Below are 25,966 nucleotides of genomic sequence, written 5' to 3' on the forward strand. Positions count from 1 at the left end.
GTGTCCTACACTGGCCACTTCTCTTTGGCCATACCTGTGCCATAAGCTCCCTAAGCTCATAGCACTACACAATGGTAGTATCAGTAGCAACAAGTGGTGGGAATAGTTTGGAGCAGGAGCAGCTGTCTGGCTATAGGGACTGTTCATTAACTGGGTATTTGTAAGTAAGGTTAAGTTTGCTTTTATTTTAGGAAGCACAGCAAGGGTTTTACAAATTTTGTAAATCCCAGCTGGCCACACAAGGCTTAGTTTGGGAGGTACTCCCTGAAGAAAGCTAAAATGTTCAACTCTCTTTTTTTTTTTTAATATTTATTTTTGAGTGAGAGAGACAGAGTACGAGCAGGGGAGGGGCAGAGAGAGAGAGGGAGACGTAGAATCTGAAGCAGTCTCCAGGCTCTGAGCTGTCAGCACAGAGCCCTACATGGGGCTCAAACCCATGAACCATGAGATCATGACCTAAGCTGACGTCAGATGCTTAACCGACTGAGCCCCCCAGGTGCCCCCTGTTCAACTCTTTTGTTTGAAAAAATAGTCAACTTTATTCATTAAGTAGTACAGTCATTACAAAAACCATATCCCAATCCATATTTTGGATATAAAGGGTGAAATGCCTGAAGGGTTGGGAGAAAAAGAGACTTAAGACAAAGCATGAGAGACCATCTCAGGTCTAAAATCCACTGTCCACTCCCCACTCAGACTCACTCTCATCTATCGTTCTTTGAAAGGATGCTGAACCATAGCTTAGGTATTTTAATCACAAACCTGTGCAGGCTGCACTCCAGCGTCCACAGCAGCCTTACCAACTGCTACGGACTGAATGTTTATCCCCCACCCCACAAATTCTTATGTTAAACCTAATGCTCAGTGTGATGGTATTAAGAGGTGAGGCCTTTGAGAAGGGCCTGGTTGGGAGGATGCAGCCTTCATGAATGGGATTCCCACCCTTACAAAAGAGACCCCAGAGAGCCAGATTGCCCCTTCAGCCACGTGAAGTTAGAGAAGCTAGAGAATGCCATTCATGAACCAGAAAGCAGGGTCTCATCAGACACCAAATCTACCAGAGCCTTCATCTTGGATCACCCCACCTGCAGGACAATGGGGAGTTTCTGATGTTCATAAGCCATCTAGTCTATGGTGTTTTGTTATAGCAACCCAAACAGACCGAGACCAATCATCCACTAATTCACACAGCATTCAAAAAAATCAACTTTTCATTTGTATTGCATGGAGACTGTTCTGCTGGGCACTTGGAGAACTTATACGAAGATGTTTAAAATATGCTGCTTACATTTAAGAAGTTTATAGGCTCTCAGTTGGAAATGGTTTTGATTTAAAACAATATGCAGGTTGTCAATCTGGCATACTCTTCTAATAGCCAAAGCCTCCTGGCTATTACTCTGAAATAATACTGGCTAAAATCTTGGGTGAATCTTTCATTATGTACTACAGATAAAACTACACTAAAATTGTAATAGGACCCTTTAATGGCCACCTTAGGTAAACTAAATGGAAGGTTATTGGAGTTACCTATTAAACTTTATGTATTTTAAAACCACTTTATGAAATTATTGGGAATCATAAAGGAAATAGATATTGGGCAAAGCTGCATATTAACAGTTCCTTAGTAAACTTTCTTGATTGTCTAACTGCATGCAAAGGGTGTTATATGTAAGTGATGAATCTCTAAATTTTATTCCTGAAACCATTAAAAAATAAAATACATTAAGATTTTTTTTTAAAAATACATAAATAAATGCAAAGGGAAAATGTTTCACACTGTCAAAATAGTCCTAAGTAGTCGTCTCCCAGCCTCCACAATATGTGTAATGACAGATCTTTGAAGCTGAAGGCAGGCAGTGCATGTTCCAGAAATTCTTACCTAGTTGTAATGGTCCTAGTTGTAGCCTGTGGAGCCTTACACACCCTACCACGATTCACACCCACCATCTTGCTACATAGTTCTGTTCCACTCCAAAAGAAAAGAGAAAAATCAATTTGGACATTAAAATCAGAAGGTGTTATAAGCAAATAAAGATACCTGATAAGGGCACTTTAAGAAAGGAAACATTTTAAGAATGTCCTTCAGAGGTGTTCTGCTGCTAATCAACTTTCTTCTTATTTCCAAAGTCCGGCTCATTCTCTTATCGATTTCTCCCCAGTCCTTCTCTGTCTTCATATATTCTTGCTGGAACCAGTTAATATGTTCATCTGCCTCAGAATCTAAACAAACAGTTTCTTCCTGCAAAATATTTTCAAAATATCAATATGCTCCATGTTTCAAGTGGCAGTTTAACACTTCAGAATTATAGGCTGTTATTGCACACTCTTAATGCACTCCTAAGGTGAGTGTTACCGCTTGTGGTTACATGTGGCCTTGAATGTGGTTAACAAGTGGACAGTCTTTAACAAATCAGTAGTTCATTACTTACGGGACTATAATCTGTTCTCTTGACAGATCTAAGAGTTAACTTCATTTTCTACATAGCCTTTTCGTGGAAACCTAGATTATCCAGAAGGTTCGCACTTAACAGGAATTTTTTTTTTATTTCTACTCATATAAATTTCAGAAGACAAAATATTAAAAGAAAAATAGATTTTAAATTAAGGTTTTGTTGTTGCTGTTGTTTGTATTTTTTTGTTTTTAAATGCCTTTTTATAGCTGCACCACCATGCCATAAAATCCAAATTCAAAATAATAACAGGTATTTTGTGATGCTAAATCATCAAACTATCAATTATATTTACTATAAATTTGAGTATATTGGGTGGGGTGGGGTGGCTAAGAAGTACCCCACATATCCTTATGAAAAGTCTAAGACAGAGGTGCCTGGGTGGCTCAGTGGGTTGAGCGTTCTACTTCAGCTCAGGGCACGATCTCGCGGTCCATGAGTTCGAGCCCCGCGTTGGGCTCTGGGGCTGATGGCTCAGAGCCTGGAGCCTGCTTCTGATTCTCTGTCTCCCTCTCTCTCTGCCCCTCCCCCGTTCATGCTCTGTCTCTGTCTTAAAAATAAATAAATGTTGGGCGCCTGGGTGGCGCAGTCGGTTAAGCGTCCGACTTCAGCCAGGTCATGATCTCGCGGTCCGTGAGTTCGAGCCCCGCGTCAGGCTCTGGGCTGATGGCTCAGAGCCTGGAGCCTGTTTCCGATACTGTGTCTCCCTCTCTCTCTGCCCCCTCCCCCTGCTCTGTCTCTCTCTGTCCCAAAAATAAATAAACGTTGAAAAAAAAATTTTTTTTAAATTAAAAAAAAAATAAATAAATAAATGTTAAAAAAAAAATTAAAAAAAAAAAAAAAAGTCTAAGACAGTTTGAGGAGCCAAAAAGTGTTTCTGGAAAAATTTGTTGAAGTGACAGTTGGCTGAACTGCATTTGAATTAACAAGTTGATAAACTGTCTAGCTGACCAGAATGTGAGCAGATGTCACCTGTAAAAATGAAAACAACAAAAAAATCACCTAAAATGTATCTACATAAAGGCTCTTCCAAGAACATTAGGAAATCTTTAGGTAGACCCACTTTCTATGAACAGAGGATGATTTTCAAGATAAACCATGTGAATAAACCTCTAGATAAGTATAATTTACCAAAAAGAAATTCCTATAGTGTTACATAAATTTAACTGGAAAACAAAAGTCTTTCCACAAAGAATTTGCCAAGACCTGAAGGTTTTATAGACAAATTCTGCTAAACTTTCAAAACAGAGTGTTCCAAATTTATGCAATTTTTTTCAGGAATTTGGGGGGAAACAAAAGGAATTCTATGAAGGATTCCAACCCATTCTATGAATCCCCAAACCTGAAAAAAAATCACTATGAGAGGAAAACTGTAAGTCAGTTTCATTCATGAACAAAATTATGAATATTGGGAACAGGAAACAACTAACTTCAGTTTATTTCCAGAAGTACAGTGGTCTGACATTACTAAGGGGACTATGTAAACTAAAAGGAGGTGGGATTGACTTATCCGTTACATTTCACATACTTTTCATAGTGAAATCTGAATTTTGGGACCACTGTGATAGAAAGATTTGGACCAAAAAGAAATAGGTTTTGAGAAATGTGGCCTATTGACAGTGCTATAATTAACTTGGATTATATAAATAAGTGTAAATATCATATACTGCATTAACCCATTAAGGTTTTTTAAATGACCACTTTTCAAACAATGCAGAAAAATGTCTGTATAAAATTCAACACCCCTTTAAAATTAAAGAAAAAAACCTTTCATCAAAATAAGAGATATTTTTTAAATGTATAAAGTTATCTACCAAAAACCTAGGGCTCACATTTTTATTTTTTTATTTTTATTTTTTACATTTTTTTTAAGTTTATTTATTTTTGAGAGAGAGAGAGAGACAGAACATGAACGGGGGAGGGTCAGAGAGAGAGGGAGACACAGAATCGGAAGCAGGCTCCAGGCTCTGAGCCATCAGCCCAGAGCCCAACGCGGGGCTCGAACTCATGGACCGCGAGATCGTGACCTGAGCCGAAGTCGGACGCTCACCCGACTGAGCCACCCAGGCACCCCAAGGGCTCACATTTTTAATGGTGAAATGTTAAAAGAATTTTCCTAAAAATCAGAAAGTAGATAAAGATGCTCTACTCTATTCTTTATCAGCCTTTTACTAGAGATCCTAGCCAGAATAGTACGATAAGAAAGAGAAACAAAAGGCATAGAAATTGGAAAGATAGAAACAAAATTGTCGTCATTCATAGATGATGCGATTTGACCATTTTAGAGAAAACTCAGAATGATGTACATATAATTATTAGCATGGATAATATTCGAGCCCCTCGTTGAGCTCTGCTCTGACACTGGGGAATCTTCTTGGGATTCTCTCTCCCTCTCTCTCTGCCCTCCCCAACTTGTGTTCATTCTCTTTTCTCTCGATCTCTCTCTCACTCTCTCAAAATAAATAAGCGTTTAAAAAAAAGAATAGCCAAACAAATTGTATTTTGCTATCACAGTATATTTTTAGGCCAATATAAAAAGAATGAACTATACAAGTAAACTGCGCTTGGATGAATCCCAGAGACAATAATATATTGAGTGAGAGAGAAGTTGTGGATGATATACTGTTTCCGTATCATTGTGTAAACTGCAAAAAGAAGCAAAACTAAATAACCTAAGATACCTTGCATATGTGGTATCATATGCAAAACATAGATTTCAAAAACAGGCGAATGATAACATTCAAAGTACAGGGCAGTGGGGTTAGAAAAGTGGGTGGTGGGAGAGGAGACAAAGGCAGATACGAAGGTGTACAGACAGTGTTCCAATTTTAAAGCGGAACCTTGGCCTCGTGGTGTTTATTTTCTCTCATAAATTATACATAATGCTGTGCATATTCTTCTGTAAGTCTCAAATGCCTATGATGACACGTTTTTAAATAGAATCCTCCTTTTTAAAAAGCACAGGAAAAAATTTTAACTCTATAAACAGCTTCCTTTTTATTCAAATGTAGAAGTTCTATAATTGCTAATATTGACATTAAAGAAATTTTTTTTTACATTTATTTTTGAGAGACAGAGAGAGACAGAGCACAAGTCAGACGGGCAGAGAGAGAAGGAGACACAGAATCCGAAGCAGGCTCTGGGCTCTGAGCTGTTAGCACAGAGTCCGACGTGGGGCTCAAAGTCACAAACCACGAGATCATGACCTGAGCCAAAGTTGGATGCTCAACCAACTGAGCCACCCAGGCGCCCCTGCTAATATCAACATTTACAGACAAGTATACACATAATGTCCTGTGTTCCCCTAACACCCGCACCCGATCCATGATATGTTACAGAAAGTAGAGTTTCTAGAAAGCTCCTACCTGATTGGGCTAACATAATGTTGGGAGGGCATATCCTAGACTGGAGTACCTTATTCAAAGGAAGAGCGGGCTGTATCGGAATTTAAAATTTCACCTTTTAATGATGATGTATTGTTTGAGCCAGAAGGAACCTAGAAATCATCTGCCCCGTGCTTCTCACTTCACTGATGAGCAAACTGGGGCTAACTTCACAGCAAACTGGGGCTATCAAAGGGGAAGTGACTTTCTCAAGCACGTGGATGGCCAGGTGCCAGGGGTCCTGTCTTAGTGTAGCCCCTACATCTCTGAAAAGACGGATGGCCTTGTACTGACAGGCTGGTTTCCTTGGCAGTCCACATTGGCAAGAGGGAACCAGTGAATGAGAAAAGACTGGATCATCCAGAACAGCAGCCGAGGAATTGGCTGCTTGGTGTCTGTCTCGGCAGGCAGAGATAGTGGGGGGCAGGGGGACGTGCTCAGGATGTAATGGAAAGTCACGAAGCATCGAATGGATCACACCTGGTCAAGCAATACATTGAAGGGAAGCATAGCGGTCATGTGTTGGACTTGTGACTTCAGCAGAATCAGAGTAAATTAACCAGAACATGAGTTGGCTCCAAACAAATTGGATAATGAACTTGTGCCACGCCTCCTTTGCCACACCAGTCCCGGCAACTCCACTCCAATACCAGCCACAGTCACCTACAGCCCTACAGCTCCTAGGGAGTTGGGAAGAATAGCAAAGAGCTCATTTACCTAAGCTGACACCTGGAACGGAAATAAGGACAGGATTTCTTTTCCTCTCTCTTAGTGTTTTATTTATTTTTGAGAGAGAGAGTGCAAGAAAGGGAGAGGTAGAGCTAGAGGGAGGCAGAGGATCCGAAGTGGGCTCTGTGCTGACAGCAATCAGCCGACGTGGGGCTCGAACTCAGGAACCATGCGATTTTGACCTGAGCCAAAGTCGGAAGCTCAACCGACTGAGCCACCCAAGGTGCCCCAAGGACAGTATTTCTAAGTTAGCTATGGATGGAAACTTGAGACTGCTTTTGAAGTAGTAAGACACAGTGGTTCAAGATGTAATTTTAACTCTTTCCGCCCAGAGATGCATAAAAACTCACTTCGACTTTTACTAAACATAATTTTGTTCTGCATCCTGCAATCTGAGTAGGTTTACAAAGAAAGTATCTTGTTATATAAACTTAATAATTCTTGTAAGTACATCATTAAAAAATATACTTTAGGGGCGTCTGGGTGGTTCAGCCGGTTAAGCGTCCAACTTTGGCTCAGGTCATGATCTCCCCTCTCCCGGGTTTGAGCCCCGCGTCCAGCTCTGTGCTGACAGTTCAGAGCCTGAAGCCTGCTTCAGATTGTGTCTCCCCCACCTCTCTCTCTACCCCTCCCCTGTTTGCACTCTGTCTCTCAAAAATAAGTAAACATTAAAAGAGATTTTTTAAAAAATCGACTTAAAGGCACTATGTAAAGGTGCTATACCTAAGATTTGGGGCTGTAGCTCTGAACATCATTAGCAAATAGGTGGTCACGTTCCCCGGTAGCTATGGTGTTCGCTATAGAGTGTCACCTCACCTTCCAATTCCTGTAAGGGTGTGTTTGCCTGAGTGTTCCAGTCTGGTGGCCCCAAGAGGCTACTGAGCACTTGAAATGTGGCTAGTCCACACTGAAATGTATGCTTTGAAACACTTTCAAAGACTTCGTCTACAAAAACAAGTAAACATCTCATTAACAAGTTTTCACAATGATTACATGTTGAAATGATAAATCTGTGGATACATTGTGTTACATAAAATATACTAGTATAACAATTCCATCCGCTTCTTTTTACTTTTTTTTTTTTTTTGACGTGGCTACTAGAAAATTTTAAATTACATATGTGGTCCCTATGGTATTTCTGCTGGGCAGTGCTATGGCCAGATGTTAGGGTTTTCTTCATATCAAATTCCACTCATCCCTGTTTTCAGTTCCATTGTGAACAAATTGGCTTTGGAAATGATGCTTCTCTAAGTAACTTGAACAGTCTCTTTGCTTGGCATTCAGTCGTGTGGCTCAGTCAACCAGCAGAGAAATGGCAGCAACTTTGCCCTGTACTTCCAATTGCACAGCTGACTTGTAAAACTTCACATTATTAGTGCATTTGCCACCTGCTGATGGCGGTAATTGCATTATATACAGAATGCAATTAACTGTCAACATTTTTCTTCAACTTTGGCTGTTTTGCTCAGTTTTGCACCATGAGAGAAACATCTGTGCAAAAGCCTATAAAAATGATTAGTATTTGTTCAATAAATCATTATGCGTCAGGTGCAGTAAGAAGCAAACAGTAAATGCCATAAAAGAAACCCAAAGAAACCTAACTAGATATTCTTAGCATTTGGCTGTCAGTAGTTTCTGCATAACTTTCGATTCCATTTCACTTCTAAGCCAAGGAAAGCTAACACACAAAACGACTTCATGACTTTGAAAGCTATGAAGTACATGTATACCTAATAAGGGGGAAAAGAAAAGGTTTTAAGATAGAAATGAATTATAAGTATAGTGTTAGTAATTGAACACCCGGAAGTTTGTTGATTGATTGATTTACTTGGCAAATGTTTGGAGGACTTTAGAATATAAGGACACCCTACAAGATTTATTAAAACCTCGCGTCACTGTCCTGCACATCATGCAGTTTTTCTTAAAAAAGAACAAGTTGGGGCGCCTGAGTGGCTCAGTTGATTAAGCGTCCAACTCTTGGTTTCGGCTCCAGTCATGATCTCAGGGTTTGTGAGATTGAGCCCCACATCGGGCTCTATGCTCACAGCATGGATCCTGCTTGGGATTCTCTCTCTTCCTCTCTCTCTCTGCCCCTCCCCCGCCCTTCCTCCCCCCCTCCCCCCACACACATACACACACACACACACACAATAAACATTAAATAAACATTAAAAAAATAAAAAGCAAACTATAGAAGAAGATGGCGGCATAGGAGGATGCTGGGCTCACATCGTCCTGCTGATCCCTTAGATTCCACCCACATCTGCGTAAATAACCCAGAAAACCACTGGAAGACTAGCAGAACGGACTCTCCGGAGGCAAGTACAGACGAGAGGCCTATGGAAGAGGGTAGGAAGGGCAGAGAGGCGGTGCGCACTACACGGACTGACGGGAGGGAGTGGGGGGGGTGTGTGTGTGTGGAGGGGCAGCCCACTGGGCAAGGCAGAGCCCCCGAGTCAGGCTTGCAAAAGCAGAGGGGCCAGACTCCATGAGTTCTGACAGCCAGCAGGACTTAACATCTGGAATGTTAAAAGTCAACAGCTCTGCTCAGAGAGCAGAAGGGCTAGAGGACAACGGGAGGGAGAGTTGTTGAGCCCCGGAGGACAGAGCTCAGCTCAGCGGGGGAACAAAGGCGCTGGCAAGTACCATTTCCCTCTCCCATCCCCCAGCCAAAATTCCAAAGGGAATCAGTTCCCGTCACCAAACTTGCACTGCACAAACGCCCAATGCTGTGCTTCTGTGGATCCATCCCTCTGACAGGTTTGCCTCCCTCCCAGTGCTGCAGGGCCCCTCCTTTAGGGGACCACCATTGGCAAAGCTAGCTAAGCCTGCCCCCCCGCCTCTGTGCACCTTGCGGATCCACCCCATCTAATACACCAGATCCCATTGAAGCAGCACCACAAGCTTGGCAGTCTGCAAGTAGCCCAGACAGGGGCCACACCACTCCACAGTGAGTCCTGCCCCTGGGAGAGGGGAAGATAAAGTACATACCAGTCTGACTGTGGCCCCAGCGGTGGGCTGGGGGCAGACATTGGGTCTGACTGCGGCCCCACCCACCAACACAAGTTTCTCTGGACAGCACAGGGGAAGTGCCCTGCAGTTTGGAGCTACCACAGGAACTACTAAAAATGATGAAACGGAAGAATTCTCAAAAGAAACTCCAGGAAGTAGCAACAGCTAACGAATTGATCAAAACTGATTTAAGCAACCTAATGGAACAAGAATTTAGAACAATAGTCATAAAATTAATTGCTGAGCTTGAAAAAAGTATACAGGACAGCAGAGAATCTATTGCTACAGAGATCAACGGACTAAGAAATAGTCATGAGGAGCTAAAAAATGCTATAAATGAGGTGCAAAATAAAATGGAGGCGACCACAGCTCGGATTGAGGAGGCAGAGGAGAAAATAGGGGAGTTAGAAGTGAAATTATGGAAAAAGAAGAAGCTGAGAAAAGAGATTAAAAAAATCCAGGAGTATGAGGGGAGAATTAGAGAACTAAGTGATGCAATGAAATGGAACAATATCCATATAATAGGAATATCAGAAGAGGAAGAGAGAGAGGAAAGGGCTGAAGGTGTACTTGAACAAATCATAGCTGAGAACTTCCCTGATCTGAGGAAAGAAAAGGCATTTAAATCCAAGAAGCACAGAGAACTCCCTTCAGACATAACTTGAATCGGTCTTCTGCACGACATATCATAGTGAAACTTGCAAAATACAAGGATAAAGAGACAATTCTGAAAGCAGCTAGGGATAAACACACTCTAACATATAAAGGGAGACCAATAAGACTAGTGACAGATCTATCTACTGAAACTTGGCAGGCCAGAAAGGAATGGCAGGAAATCTTCAATGTGATGAACAGAAAAAAAAAAAAATGCAGCCTTTATCCTTTATCCAGCAAGTCTGTCATTCAGAATAGAAGGAGAGATAAAGATTTTCCCAAACAAACAAAAACTGAAGGAATTCATCACCACTAAACCTGCCCTACAAGAGATCCTAAGGGGGACTCTGTGAGTGAAATGTTGCAAGGACCACAAAGTACCAGAGACATCACTACAAGCGTTAAAGCTACAGACATCACCATGACTCTAAACCCCTATCTTTCAATAATAACACTGAATGTAAATGGACTAAACGCTCCAACCAAAAGACATAGGGTATCCGAATGGATAAAAAAATAAGACCCATCTATTTGCTGTCTACAAGAGATTCATTTTAGACCTGAGGACACCTTCAGATTGAGAGTGAGGGGGTGAAGAACTATCTATCATGCTACTGGAAGTCAAAAGAAAGCTGGAGTAGCCATACTTATATCAGACAAACTAGACTTTAAATTAAAGGCTGTAACAAGAGATGAAGAAGGGCATTATATAGTAATTACAGGTTCCATCCATCAGGAAGAGCTAACAATTATAAATGTCTATGTGCCAAATACGGGGGCCCCCAATATATAAAACAATTAATCAAAAACATTAGCAACCTCATTGATAAGAATGTGGTAATTGCAGGGGACTTCAATACTCCACTTACAACAATGGATAGATCATCTAGACACAAGATCAATAAAGAAACAAGGGCCCTGAATGATACATTGGATCAGATGGACTTGACAGATATTTAGAACTCTGCATCCCAAAGCAACAGAATATACTTTCTTCTCGAGTGCACATGGAACATTCTCCAAAATAGATCACATACTGGGTCACAAAACAGCCCTTCATAAGTATACAAGAATTGAGATCATACCATGCATACTTTCAGACCACAATGCTACGAAGCTTGAAATCAACCACAGGAAAAAGTCTGGAAAACCTCCAAAAGCATAGAGGTTAAAGAACACCCTACTAAAGAATGAATGGGTCAACCAGGCAATTAGAGAAGAAATTAAAAAATATATGGAAACAAATGAAAATGGAAATACAACAATCCAATCGCTTTGGGAGGCAGTGAAGGCAGTCCTGAGAGGAAAATACATTGCAATCCAGGCCTACCTCAAGAAAAAAGAAAAATCCCAAACACAAAATCTAACAGCACACCTAACGGAAATAGAAGCAGAACAGCAAAGACACCCTAAATCCAGCAGAAGAAGAGAAAAAATAAAGATCAGAGCAGAAATAAGCAATAGAGAATCTAAAAAAACTGTAGAGCAGATCAAGGAAACCAAGAGTCGGTTTTTTGAAAAAATAAACAAAATTGATAAACCTCTAGCCATGCTTCTCAAAAGGAAAAGGGAGATGACCCAAATAGATAAAATCATGAATGAAAATGGAATTATTACAACCAATCCCTCAGAAATACAAGCAATTATCAGGGAATACTATGAAAAATTATATGCCAACAAATTGGACAACCTGGAAGAAATGGACAAGTTCCTAAGCACCCACACACTTCCAAAACTCAATCAGGAGGAAATAGAAAGCTTGAACAGACCCATAACTGGCAAAGAAATTAAATCAGTTATCAAAAATCTCCCAACAAATAAGAGTCCAGGACCAGATGGCTTCCCAGGGGAATTCTACCAGGCATTTAAAGCAGAGATAATACCTATCCTTCTCAAGCTATTCCAAAAAATAGAAAGGGAAGGGTAACTTCCAGACTCATTCTATGAAGCCAGCATTACTTTGATTCCTAAACCAGACAGAGACCCAGTAAAAAAAAAAAAGAGAACTACAGGCCAATATCCCTGAGGAATATGGATGCAAAAATTCTCAATAAGATACTAGCAAATAGAATTCAACAGCACATAAAAAAAATTATACACCATGATCAAGGGGGATTCATTCCTGGGATGCAGGGCTGGTTCAACATTCACAAATCAATCAATGTGATACATCACATTAATAAAAGAAAAGATAAGAACCATATGATCCTGTCAATTGATGCAGAAAAAGCATTTGACAAAATTCAGCATACTTTCTTAATAAAAACCCTCGAGACAGTCGGGATAGAAGGAACATACTTAAAGATCATAAAGGCCATTTATGAAAAGCCCACAGCTAATATCATCCTCAATGGGGAAAAACTGAGCGCTTTCTCCCTGAGATCAGGAACACGACAGGGATGTCCACTCTCACCGCTGTTGTTTAACATAGTGTTGGAAGTTCTAGCATCAGCAATCAGACAACAAAAGGAAATCAAAGGCATTAAAATTGGCAATGATGGAGTCAAGCTTTCACTTTTTGCAGATGACATGATATTATACATGGAAAATCCGATAGACTCCACCAAAAGTCTGCTAGAACTGATACATGAATCTGGCAAAGTCGCAGGATACAAAATCAATGTACAGAAATCAGTTACATTCTTATACACTAATAATGAAGCAACAGAAAGACAAATAAAGAAACTGATCCCATTCACAATTGCACCAAGAAGCATAAAATACCTAGGAATAAACCTAACCAAAGATGTAAAAGATCTGTATGCTGAAAACTATAGAAAGCTTATGAAGGAAATTGCAGAAGATATAAAGAAATGGAAAAACATTCCGTGCTCATGGGTTGGAAGAATAAATATTGTTAAAATGTCAATACTACCCAAAGCTATCTACACATTCAATGCAATCCCAATCAAAATTGCACCAGCATTCTTCTTGAAGCTAGAACAAGCAATCTTAAAATATGTATGGAACCACAAAAAGCCCCGAATAGCCAAAGTAATATTGAAGAAGACCAAAGCAGGAAGCATCACAATCCCAGACTTTAGCCTCTACTACAAAGCTGTAATCATCAAGACAGCATGGTATTGGCACAAAAACAGACACATATACCAATGGAATAGAATAGAAACCCCAGAACTAAACCCACAAACGTATGGTCAACTAATCTTTGACAAAGGAGGAAAGAATATCCAATGGAAAAAAGACAGCCTCTTTAACAATTTGTGCTGGGAGAACTGGACAGCAACATGCAGAAGAATGAAACTAGACCACTTTCTTACACCATTCACAAAAATAAACTCAAAATGGATAAAGGACCTGAATGTGATACAGGAAACAATCAAAACCGTAGAGGAGAAAGCAGGAAAAAACCTCTCTGACCTCAGCCGCAGCAATTTCTTACTTGACACATCCCCAAAGGCAAGGGAATTGAAAGCAAAAATGAACTATTGGGACCCCATGAAGATAAAAAGCTTCAGCACTGCAAAGGAAACAATCAACAAAACTAAAAGGCAACCAACGGAATGGGAAAAGATATTTGCGAATGACATATCAGACAAAGGGCTAGTATCCAAAATCTATAAAGAGCTCACCAAACTCCACACCCAAAACACAAATAAACCAGTGAAGAAATGGGCAGAAAACATGAATAGACAGTCCTCTAAAGAAGGCATCCAGATGGCTAACAGACACATGAAAAGATGCCCAATGTCACTCCTCATCAGGGAAATACAAATCAAAACCACACTCAGATATCACCTCACACCAGTCAGAGTGGCTAAAATGAACCAATCAGGGGACTGTAGATGCTGGTGAGGATGTGGAGAAACGGGAACCCTCTTGCACTGTTGGTGGGAATGCAAACTGGTGCAGCCACTCTGGAAAACAGTGTGGAGGTTCCTCAAAAAATTAAAAATAGATCTACCCCATGACCCAGCAGTAGCACTGCTAGGAATTTACCCAAGGAATACAGGAGTGCTGATGCATAGGGGCACTTGTACCCCAATGTTTATAGCAGCACTTTCAACAATAGCCAAATTATGGGAAGAGCCTAAATGTCCATCAACTGATGAATGGATAAAGATATTGTGGTTATTATACACAATGGAATACTACTTGGCAATGAGAAAGAATGAAATATGGCCTTTGTAGCCACGTGGATGGAACTGGAAAGAGTGTTATGCTAAGTGAAATAAGTCATACAGAGAAAGACACATACCATATGTGTTCACTCTTATGTGCATCCTGAAAACCTTAACAGAAGACCATGGGGGAGGGGAAGGAAAAAAAAAGAGGTTAGAGAGGGAGGGAGCCAAAACATAAGAGACTCTTAAAAACTGAGAACTGCGGGTTGATGGGGGGTGGGAGGGAGGGGGGGTGGGTGATGGGTATTGAGGAGGGCACCTGTTGGGATGAGCATTGGGTGTTGTATGGAAACCAATTTGACAATGAATTTCATATTTTAAATAAATAAATAAATAAAAAGCACAGGTTAATCTCTTGAAAGAAACTGCCAAGACATGTTTGATAGGATATTCCACATCAGATGGGGCAATATTACTTTGTTTCCTCCATGTTTCAGACTCTGAGAAATGCCCTTAACAAGGTCACAATGGAGATGATCTGCTCTGTATTGAGGAACTAGAAAGAATCTCCAAATGGATTCACTGAATATGTGAAAACTAGGTACTTTTTACATAAAGCAAAGTTTCCCTATGTTTTAAGCACTTTTATTATGACATATGGTAATACTTCTCACAGATCTCTGAAATCCGGATATAGAACAAAGATACAGACTATGAAATCCCTGGGAAGGATGGCAGGATCAGCTGGATCCTCAAAAATGCCTGTCACTTCATGAAGCCAACACAGAGAGAATCACTGAGATGTGGATCCAAAGCCTAACATTCTGTGCTGGGAGCCCCCGAGATCACTCAGGATAGGCACAGTTATGCTGCTGTGCCTAACAGCGGCCGAACCTTAAAGCAACAGAAGTTTATTTGTTACTCCTGTGATATGTCCATATTGGGGCCCAACTCGCATCCTCCTCACCCAAGGACCTGGCTCCATCACCTAGAATGTTGTTAGCCATCGCACATAAAGAAAAAGGGAGGAGAGGGGCACTGCACACTGGATCGTCCACGAACATGTCACTTCTACTCATATTCCTTGGTTAAAGTCAGTCTCGTGGCCACACCTGATTTCCTGGTTTCAAGGGAGTGGAGAAGTAATCGTTCTGAATGTCTGGAGGAGACAAGATGGTTAAAATGGTGAGCAGTCATAATGCCCGCCCTCCCCTACCTCTGAGTTTTTTATAATGTGAGAGCATAGCTGTCCTTATAATATGGGCCGGTTTTACAAAGGATTTTCTGTTGGCTACGGTCAAAACCACTTAACTGAGATATCAGAACATCCAATACTCAAACCAGAAAACAATAAACTACAAGAATTCTATATTCAGCAGAACACCTTTCAAATATGAAGGAGAGATTTAAGACATTCCCAAAAAAATTAAAACTGAGAGAATTGGTCACTAGCAGAAAAATGGAAGAACATTAGGCTATGACTTAAATCCACATGAAAAAATAGAACATTGGTAAAGGTCATAAACATAAAAGAGAGTATAAATGCATTTTCTGTTTGTAACCCTTTCTTCTATCTTAATTTAAAGACAATTGCATGAAGCTGTAATTATAAACCCATGTGGTTTATACAATGTATAAAATGTTATTTATGTGACAATAACAGCACAAAAGGGGAGAAGGATGGAACCATATAGGGACAAAGATTTATATGCTATTATAATTAAATTGATATTAATCCCAACTAGATTATTGAAATTTAAGATGTTAGTTCAATTTCTCCGGGAAACCACTGAGGAAATAACTAAAAATGTATATACACTAAAGTAAACAAGAAGGGAAATTAAATTATTACACTAGAGAATGTTTACTTAACACAAAAGAAGGCAGTAATTAAAGAATGAAATAATGGAGGCACCTGGGTAGCTCCGTCAGTTAAGCATCTGACTTTGGCTTAGGTCATGATCTCACAGTTAGTGAGTTCAAGCCCCGCGTTGGGCTCTGTGCTGACAGGTTGGAGCCTGGAGCCTGCTTCAGATTCTGTGTCTCCCTCTCTTTCTTCCCCTTCCCTGCTCACATTCTGCCCTCTCTCTCAAAACATCAAAAAAACATCAAAAACATCAAAAAAAATTTTTTTTCATTTTTTAAAATATTTATATTTTGAGAGAGAGAGAGAGAGAGAGAGTGTGTGAGCAGGGGAGGGGCAGAAAGAGAGGGAGACACAGAATCTGAAGCAGGCTCCAGGCTCCAGGCTCCAAGCTGTCAGCGCAGAGCCCAACACGGGGCTCAAACCCACACAATGTGAAATCATGACCTGAGCTGAAGTCAGCCGTTTAACTGACTGAGCCACACAGGTGCCCCTAAAATTTTTTTGAAAACAATAAAATAACAACAGATGATGAATAAAACACAAATATCAAAACAGGAGACACAAATTCTATCTTATCAGCAGCTATATGCAATGACTGGCAGACAAGATTGTAAAAATGATCCAACTACATCTCATCTACTAGAGACTTAATTGAGATTTAATGACACAAATTGCTTAAAGATAAAAATATGGGCAAAGGTGTAACATGCAAGCAGAAACCGAAAGAGAGAGTGAATGGCTACTAATATCAGACTAAATAAACTTTGAGACAAAAATTGTTCCTAGAGTCAAAGGAGGATATTTTATAATGGGAAGAAAGCCAACCCATTGGGAAGATACAACAATTATAAACTGATATACCCCTAATAACCGAGTCCCAAAGCTCATGTGGTAAAAACTGACAGAATTGAGGGGAGAAAGAGACAAGTTAGTAATCATAAAAGTTGGAGACTTCAATACCCCAGTTTCAATAATGAACAGAACCACAATAAGCAGATGATAAATGAGGGACTAGAAGTCTAGGACTGCTGCTATTCCTGGAGAAGATAACATGGATTGTAAGGACTCGGAACGGGATATAACAAGTACATCATAAAATGAGGACCCCTAGAAGATAATATTGAAGGGAGTTTTGAAGAAAGTGATTTATAGAATTAAGTTATTTATTGAAAACTATTAAAAGGAAACTAAAAGCAGGTTAAATTAACTAACAAAGATAAAATAATTTATGCACTTAAAGATCACATTAAAAATTCTCGAACTGAGAAAACTTCATTGCAATTTTAAAAAAATTAGAAAGAGAGAAGCAAAGCTCCTGTAGAAACTTCAGAGTCCTTTCTATCCTGCTTCAAGAACACAAAATAAAATTTCACCAACTATCCAATTTAGAGTTAATCTACCTCACAAAGACAGAGGAGAAGATTTTCAAAGTAAACAAAAAGATCAGCCATAAAGGTAAAGAACTGGACACCGGAAAGGGGGAAGCCATTTTTTTTTTTAAGAAATTTTGAAAGAAGCATTGGCTATTATCAAAGTTGCTTATATCCCATGAGAAAAAGTTTATAATAGTTTGAGGGCTCTGTTGGCTGAAAGAAACCCCAATTACTTACTAAAAGGAAATGCATGCATTGGTCAAAAAAGCGGTAAAGAAGAATTGAAGCATTTTGAAAGTTTATTGACATCCCAGTGTCTCAAACGGGGCATTTAGCAGAGGCCCAAGAGGACCGCCAAGAAATCCTCTGGCGTAGAGATTTCAAGAAAGGACGAGCATCAGGCTGTGACCGTGTAAGGATCCACACTCAGTGCCTCAGGCAGATCAGATGCTGCTGCTACCTCCATCCCAGGAAGACAGGAGCAGGGTTCCTCCAGCTGGGAATCCCCATCATGTCACAGAAGGCTTTCCCCGTGAGCAAGACAGAGCTTATCCCGGAGCTGCCTGTGCTGACAGATGCCCAGAACCTTCTTTTGGCCCAGCCTTCCCACTTGAATGTGGCACCACTAGCCCAGGCTCTAGTTCTCCTGTGGGAGGGCAGATGTGACAGAGGAGTCCCAGGGACTGGTTCCCGAGAGAAGGAACTCCTGTCCTTCCCCTTATTCTGAAAAATGAGGATGAATTTGATCAGAAACCTCTCTACCGAGGGACTCCCCTGACCCAACACATCTTCCACAGGGAACAAAAAATGTCTGGACACTAAGCACTAAACGATACTAAGTAATAAACACTAAGTCATCAAATGTAATGTGGCAATGGCGTTAAAAACAGACTGATAGACTAATGGAATAAAGAGATAGTGCCCAGAACATACCCATGTCTATTTGGGAACTTAATATACAATAAAAGTGTCACCATAAACTGATAAGAAAAGGATGGATTGTTTTGTAATTGGTATTGAGAAAGCGGCTCATTACGTGGCGATCCCTACTTAATAGTGTATAGAAGATGGACTCCAGATGAGTTAAAGGTCTGAACACGAAGGTGAAAACAATAAGTTTAATAGAACAAAGAGTAGGAGAACGTCTTTGTGGCTTAGGGCACGGGAAGGACTGCTTCCTACAAATTAGCAAGAAAAAGATGCTAACTCGTTTAAAAAATGGGCAATGGATCTAAAGAGAGAATTTTCTAGAAGAAGAAATTCACAAGGCTAACAAACATGTGGGGAGATGCTCAGACTCATTAGTTATCCAGGGAAATGCAAATCACGGCAAGAATGAGATTACCCTTGATGCTTCTTAGACTTGGCAAAGTTTAGAAGGCTGAATAATGCCAGGGGTTGGCAGGAATACAAGGGGACGCATGGCTGTGGTAACAAGACAAAGTCGTCTGGCAAGGAAGTGGTCAAATGCAGTAGATGCACACCCTCCACCCCATCAGCTCCACTTCTGGGTACACAACCCAGAGAAGTAACACACAGGTAGGGCCAGAAGCAGACATGTATGACAGTGTTCCCTACCACACAGCTCCTGGTGGGGGAGGAACAGGGCTTGAGGTAAGCAGTACGTTATAATCACTGCAATCATGGGCTAGAATACACTAATGTGAACGAGTCTCAGAGAGTATTAGTGAAAAAAGTGAAACAAGAATGAAGTCTAGAATACCATTTACATTAAGTCATATATATATATATATAAACCCAACTGGAACACTTACAGATAAAAAGATGCATACAGAACGCTTTGGACTGGTGGCCCAAGGGCAGAAGTGAGGGAAGAGCAGATAGGGAAGAGAACACAAAGAAATGTACAGAACAAGAGCGAGGCTTACACAGGACAATGACCATGATACACCATGGACTGAGTTTGACTCCCTCAACTCTAATTTACACCTGAGATTTTTCACACACACCCAAATACTACAAGGTAAAATTCCACTACCCTGCCATGCAGCTCTATACAATTCATGTAAGCTTTAAAAAAATTTTTTAAACATTTATTTATTTTTGAGAGACAGAACACGAGCAGGGGAGGGGCAGAGAGAAAGGGAGACACAGAATCCAAAGCAGCCTCCAGGCTCTGAGCTGTCCGCACAAGAGCCAGACGCGGGGCTCAAACTCACAAACTGCGAGACCATGATCCGAGCCAAAGTCAGATGCCTAACTGACTGAGCCACCCAGGTGCCCCAATTCGTGTAAGCTTTTAAAGCCAGTGTCGTCGTCATTTAAACAAGATGTCAGCAACTTATGTAATTACTCAGTTAAGTCTGCCATTTTGAGAATCTAATTATACCTCTGTTTATAAACATAAGACAAAGTATAGTCAAAGACAATTAAGCAAAGGAAATAGATTTATCAATTCACAGGGCTGCAAATTGCTTAGACCTAAAACTAAAAGTCAGATGCGTAAGAGCGATAACACAGCTGTTGAGTTTGGCTTCATGACCATACAAGCAGCCGCGACATGAGGTCATGGGGTTGGGAAAAGATTTTTAAACATTGCAAAATGCGCAATATATTGTAGGATTGGTCTGAAAACAGTCTGGGATTCTCACAAGTACAGCCATCCATACAATGTGGTGATAAGTCTTAGCAGCAGAATATGAGCAACCTGGGTATATTTAGGACTCATGGGTGGATACTTTAACACTGTGGATGCTCTGGGTTTCATAGTGTAGTTTAAGCAGCACTAAACTGGCCTGGGAGATTGGGATGGGAGGAAAGTTAGGGATAAAACGTCCGTGGCCAATACTCAGACCCAAACAAACTCAGCAGCTGCCTGGGTTATCTGCAGAAGCCCATGAGACAAAGGTAAGAAAACCACCTTCCTTCACAGAGACATCTACCTTCAGTTCTTTGTAAATTTCTCCCAACCATAAAAAAGAGAAATAACAGAAATGAAACAAAACAAATGAAAATCTCTTCCTCTCCTTTATTCCTTTCCAAAACCGTCCTCTATTTCATCCAAACCCACTTCCCTGACCTTGAGAAAATAGCCTGACTCCTGACTTCTTGCGTCCATCAGCATTTTCCAGCTCTGTCGCACAGGAAATAACTGTTTTCTGTATTATGGAAATATTATGTCCGGGCAAGAGAGTTTAAAAGATGTGAAAGTTACCAAAGTATCTTAATCCAAATGTCTTTAATTTTCAGAAATCTTAAAGATATTGAAAAGGAGCTATCAGAAGTTCAAGCTGGAGATGGGAAGCAATTTAGGCAATTTATCTGAAGTATAAAATTCCACGAGATAAGTGGTATATTCAGTAGATTTGTCTTTCCATTCTTCTTAGGGTTTTTCCGTTTGCTTAATCACTGTTCGGGGTAAAAAATACAGAAGCACACTGTTTCTGTAATATTCGAGTGTAAAATTTCTCCCATTCCTTAAAGGTTTGGGCTTTAGAAAACAGCAGGTCACAGACACGGATGTTACAGTCTTAGAAAGAATCAGCCATCTGTGGCTCCATTTGTAAGAAGGAGAAAAGTAAATCTTGACCGATTAGATATGTTTGCCAGAAAAAACACTGTGTCTTCAGGTGTGAACAATGACCACTTTAGAATCTCTTTTTGCCCCAGCTGGCTGGTAGGAAGGTCAAAACTAAATTCTAAATTCTGTTGTAACTTAACTCATCTCGGACCCTGGTACATTCATCTGTGTTGGGTGTGTGTGTGTGTGTGTGTGTGTGTTGTAGCAAAATCCCCTGCATGGATCTTAGCAGGATTCATCTGAGGATTCAGGCTTGTCTTGGGGGCCTGGGGGAGGAGAAAAGAAGGGAAGATTCGCGAAGGGTGTCATCACATGAAGTGTTGAGAGGGAACTGAAAGAGAAGTGTAGAGATTGGTTCAGTGATGATGTGTCAACAAAAGAGAGGAGCTGCCATTTGGTTTGTTTGATCCCTGACTCCCCCGAATGTGCCCTTGAGTTCCAGTGCTAGCGACAATTGCTCATCTTCCGATTTACCATTAATTCATTCCATTGAATTTTGGTAGGCCGTGCATCATAGAACAAAAAGGAAAACTGAATTTGCAAACCTTTAATTTATTTCGAAAGGAGCTCTATTTTTCGTATACTGAAAATCAAACTTTGTGAGAAAGCCAATCTATGTGTAACATAATTATGTCCCTTTACAAAGTGCCTTTTATTTTTAAGAGGATAAAAGATAATTAAAATAAATCTAATTCTGTGTTATCATGAGTATTATTTATTTATTTATTTATTTTGAAATAATTATTTATTTTGGTGGGGAAAGCGCAAGCGAGGGAGGGGCAGAGAGACGGGGGCACAGGATCCAAAGCAGGCTCCGCGCTGACAGGCTGACAGCAGTGAGCCCAATGTGGGGCTTGAACTCATGAACCATGAGATCATGACCTGAGCTGAAGTCGGACGCTCAACCGACTGAGCCACCCAGGTGCCTCTATCATGAGTATTGTTTATAACTGGAATATTGCAGTCAAAACTTCTAAAAAGTTACACCACTAAATCTTTACCTTTCACCTGTCTTTTCGTTGAAGAGCAGGCATAGAAGTTTTATTATCTTAACTGGCCTATGACTTGGAAATCTTACTGAAAATTATAAGATATTTAAAATGTACACACCTTCATCTAATTTTTTTTCTTTTTTATGATGTGGGGATGAATGTTTTGCAAAACATGTCTAAAAATATTCCTGCTCCCTGGAGCTTACAGGTAGTAGTAATAAAACTGAGACAAGCAAGATCGGCTACTCTAGTTCGATCAAATAAATATACCAGCTAAGAACGAAAATGGAATATTTACACCAAGTACAATCATTAACATCAATGCATCTGTGGCGAAGAGTAAGGATTACATATTCTTGTTGGATTGGGGTGGAAACACAATTGGCCACCATGGGATTTGACTTCTTCTATACTTGGTAGTTTGGACATCCTTCCTTAAGGAGTTCATTCACTTTATTAGCAGGGACCATTTTTTGTTCTTGACCACATTTGGGGGCCCTGAGGTAGGGATATTTATAGGATCTCAATAATTAGGACCTGCATGCACATTACTTACAGCAAACCCCCCTGCTGAGGGATAGATCTACAGGCGCTGCCTGGCCCTTAGGCCTGGGGCACTGCAGGGTTGGCACGGGGGACCCTCTGGGCAAGGGAAGAGCCAGATGGGGTTTATATCCATGCACATGGCCTACCTTCCTCCCTGAAACCTTGGGGATAGAGGCTACCCCACGAGATGAGTCTTTAAAACTGTCTGTAGCCATAAGAACAGCCGGAACATAAGATATTTTATGATGAGAGGAAGAGAAATGTTTCAAAGACCCAGAACATAAGGGCGTTTCCAGGTTTTTCGAAGGTTGTGAAAGAATAAACATGAGATGATGAATAACACACTCTGCTCAAACTGTTTTTAGAAGCCCTCTTTGGAAATATTATCATTCATATTATTAGTCACACAGAACAGATTTCCCTACCTCCAATTTTCAAAAAGAATATCTGATTTTGTTTTAGTGATCGTAGATGCTGTTACTTAGTAGCCTTAATCACCAGTCAACAAATAAACAGAATATTTAAATATCCAATCTTACTTTTATCCGGACAATTTTAATATCATCAGAGTTTGTATCAGGAAGAAATTTCTTGGTCTGGCCTCTTCGGTGTCCAAATTTACATTTATTCCTCACCACTTGTTCATCATCTTCTATGGGTCTTCGAACATATTTAAAGCGATCTTTGAGAGCTCGTTTCCACAAAAACTGCATAAATTAATAAAACAAGACAGTTACTCTTCAAGGAGATTGGAATAATCCCACATAAACAATACAGTCTTTATCACTCTTGGGTTTGCAATTCTTTTCACCTCACAATAATAAAATTAATAGAACTATCCTTCCATTTATCTTCACAACAATCTTGTGATATTGCCATAAAAATTATAATCTCTAAATTATAATTAAGGAAACAGAGTCAAAAAATAATAATGTGTCCCCCAATGCCACACTGGGGTTTTCTAATTCCCAAAATTGGATGTTTTCTTTTTTTTTTAATAATAAACTAAATGGATTTATTTCTGATTTTTCATTATTTTAAATATTTTTTAATGTTTGTTTATTTTTTGAGAAAGAGCACACAAGCAGGGGAGGGGCAGAGAGAGACACACAGAATGTGAAGCGGGCTCCAGGCTCTGAGCTGTCAATGCAGAGCCCAATGCAGAGCACGAACTGTGAGATCATGGCCCCAGCCGAAGTCAAATGTTTAACCAACTGAGCCACCCAGGCGCCCCAAATTGGATGTTTTCTACCATACTTTGCTGTCTCCACGACACATGCCACTTTTCCACTGGGTTCGAAGAAAGAACTGATACTGGCTTATGCAGATATGAATTGATGCATTTTCTTAAACATTTTTTCTGTCATCCCTTGAAATTCACATTGGTGAATACTATTGGCATTCATTCCCCAGATATTTGTGGAGCATGTGCTCTTTCAAACACAAAGACCAGGTTTCTTCCCTGGGAGAGAGGAGGACTCAGGCAGACACAGCATTCAGTCTAGCAGAGGGATGAGTAATTTCAATTCAGAGTGAACAGTGTTATAACAGGGGAAGAGACAGCATTATCTTACATTGTGCTAGGAGACCACAGAAACCTTCCTGTAGGAGGCACATGTGAGCTGAGGTTTAGATCTCAGTGTCAGAAAACTACACCAGGGGGTTGGAGACAGCAGGTGGGATGCCTGGTAAGGGGTAGATAGAAGTTCCAGGCAGAGGAAGCAGCCTGTGCAGTGGACAGAGGGATAGCTCGTGCCATTTGGAAAGCTGCCAAGAGCTATGCATGACCGGGAAGCAGAGGTCACCATGGGGAATGGCAGAGAATAGGCTAGGAAATAAGGCAAGAGAGAGAAGTGAGCTCAATCCTAAAAGGCACGGTTACCCCATAAAGGAGCTTCACGGTAATCCAGAACCAGATCTTTTCAAACCCCTGTCAGTGGACAGGTTACATCGGCATCTCATAGGGAACTTTTGTCCTTGGTTCTTCCTCTAAAGCAATGGTTCTCGAACTTTAACCCAAATCTCAATTCCAGGATGGCACAGGTTGCTGGGGCACCTGGGTGGCTCAGACGGTTAAGTGTCTGACTCTTGATTTCAACTCAAGTCATGATTTCTCACGGTTCTTGCGATCAAGCCCCATGTCGGGCTCTGTCCTGACAGTGCAGAGCTTGCTTGGAACTATCTTTCTCTCCCTTTCTATGTGCCCCTCTCCCACTCATGCTCGCTCTTCCCCCACCCCTCTCAAAATAAACACACACACACACACACACACACACACACACACACAGGTTGCTGGGCTAGTCTTTCAGAGTCTGTGGTTGGGTATGTCAGGGTATGTAAGAATCTGCATTTCTTACAGGTTCCCAAGGACACTAATGCTGCTGGCCCAGACCCTAGAGATTCTGATTCAGTAGGTCGGAGTGGAGCCTGGATGTCTGTATTGTTCAAGGCTTTATAGGTAATCCAGCTGCAAAGCCAGGCTAAGAAGTCCTCCTAGACCACATTGAGGGAGAAAGCAGATGTTCAGATCTGAGCTCTGAGAGAATCTGTCTGCCATGTGCAGTGTTTGGGAGATCAAAGACATGGGCAACAGCTGAGGGACACAACTGGGCTTTCTCAACGAGCCAACATGCTCTTCCTCTGCTGGGCCTTTGATTTTGGCCTGGAAAGCTCTATCCCTGTCCTCCCTGACCCTGCTAGTATCTAGTTAACCCTGCTCTGCCTCCAGATCTCAGCTCAGCCATCACTTCTTTATGGAGACCTCTCAGGCCCTAGAAGCTCATTTCCCTTGGTCATCAGCTCTCACCTTTCCTTGTCCACACTTACCACACTGGGGCCTTACCTTCATCTTTGTGATGCTTTTCTGTTCTGTTCTTTTCATTCTTCCTCTCTTTACTTTCCCCCCTTCCTTCTCTTCTTCCTTCCCTCCTTCCTTCCTTCCTTCTCTCTTTCCTTTCCTTCCATTAGGCTGTAAGCACACAAAGGAAGGTTCATGTCTGCTTTGCCCACCAGGCCCAGCACAGTGCCTGATGCATCTTGAAACTACAAATATTGGACACCTTGTGTCAGTCCTCTGTGGTGCAGAGGGACCCAGGTGTCGAAGGAACAGACTAGAAGCAAGACTCAGAGTTTTGGACTTGCTTGGTGAGGAACTTAGTGCGTGAGGAGTAGCCCAACACTTAAAACCTGAACCTCAACGCTGCTTCTCAGCCCCTTGACTTCCAGCAGTGCACTATGCTTGAATAGGCCCAAGACTGGGTGACTTTGGGCACATTTTCTAAGCTCTGTTTCCTCACGGGCAAATGGGAATGCCACTGAAATCACATTAGTAGCGTGG

General features: G+C 40.9%; 1 protein-coding gene across 4 annotated transcripts in view; it reads right to left on the minus strand.

The window, feature by feature from the left end:
* SAMD3 (sterile alpha motif domain containing 3) overlaps positions 1 to 25,966 on the minus strand; it is a 57,369-nt gene that overhangs the window by 3,158 nt on the left and 28,245 nt on the right. For all 4 annotated transcript variants that reach the window (XM_047857741.1, XM_047857744.1, XM_047857742.1 and 1 more), the window contains 2 exons: positions 23,169 to 23,336; positions 2,039 to 2,239 (listed from right to left, as the gene is read on the minus strand). In XM_047857741.1, the coding sequence (XP_047713697.1) occupies positions 2,039 to 2,239; positions 23,169 to 23,336 (369 nt within the window). The remainder of the gene's footprint in view (positions 1 to 2,038; positions 2,240 to 23,168; positions 23,337 to 25,966) is intronic.

The sequence above is a fragment of the Prionailurus viverrinus genome, chromosome B2 (assembly GCF_022837055.1).
Source record: "Prionailurus viverrinus isolate Anna chromosome B2, UM_Priviv_1.0, whole genome shotgun sequence".
NCBI classification, from domain to species: Eukaryota; Metazoa; Chordata; class Mammalia; order Carnivora; family Felidae; genus Prionailurus; species Prionailurus viverrinus.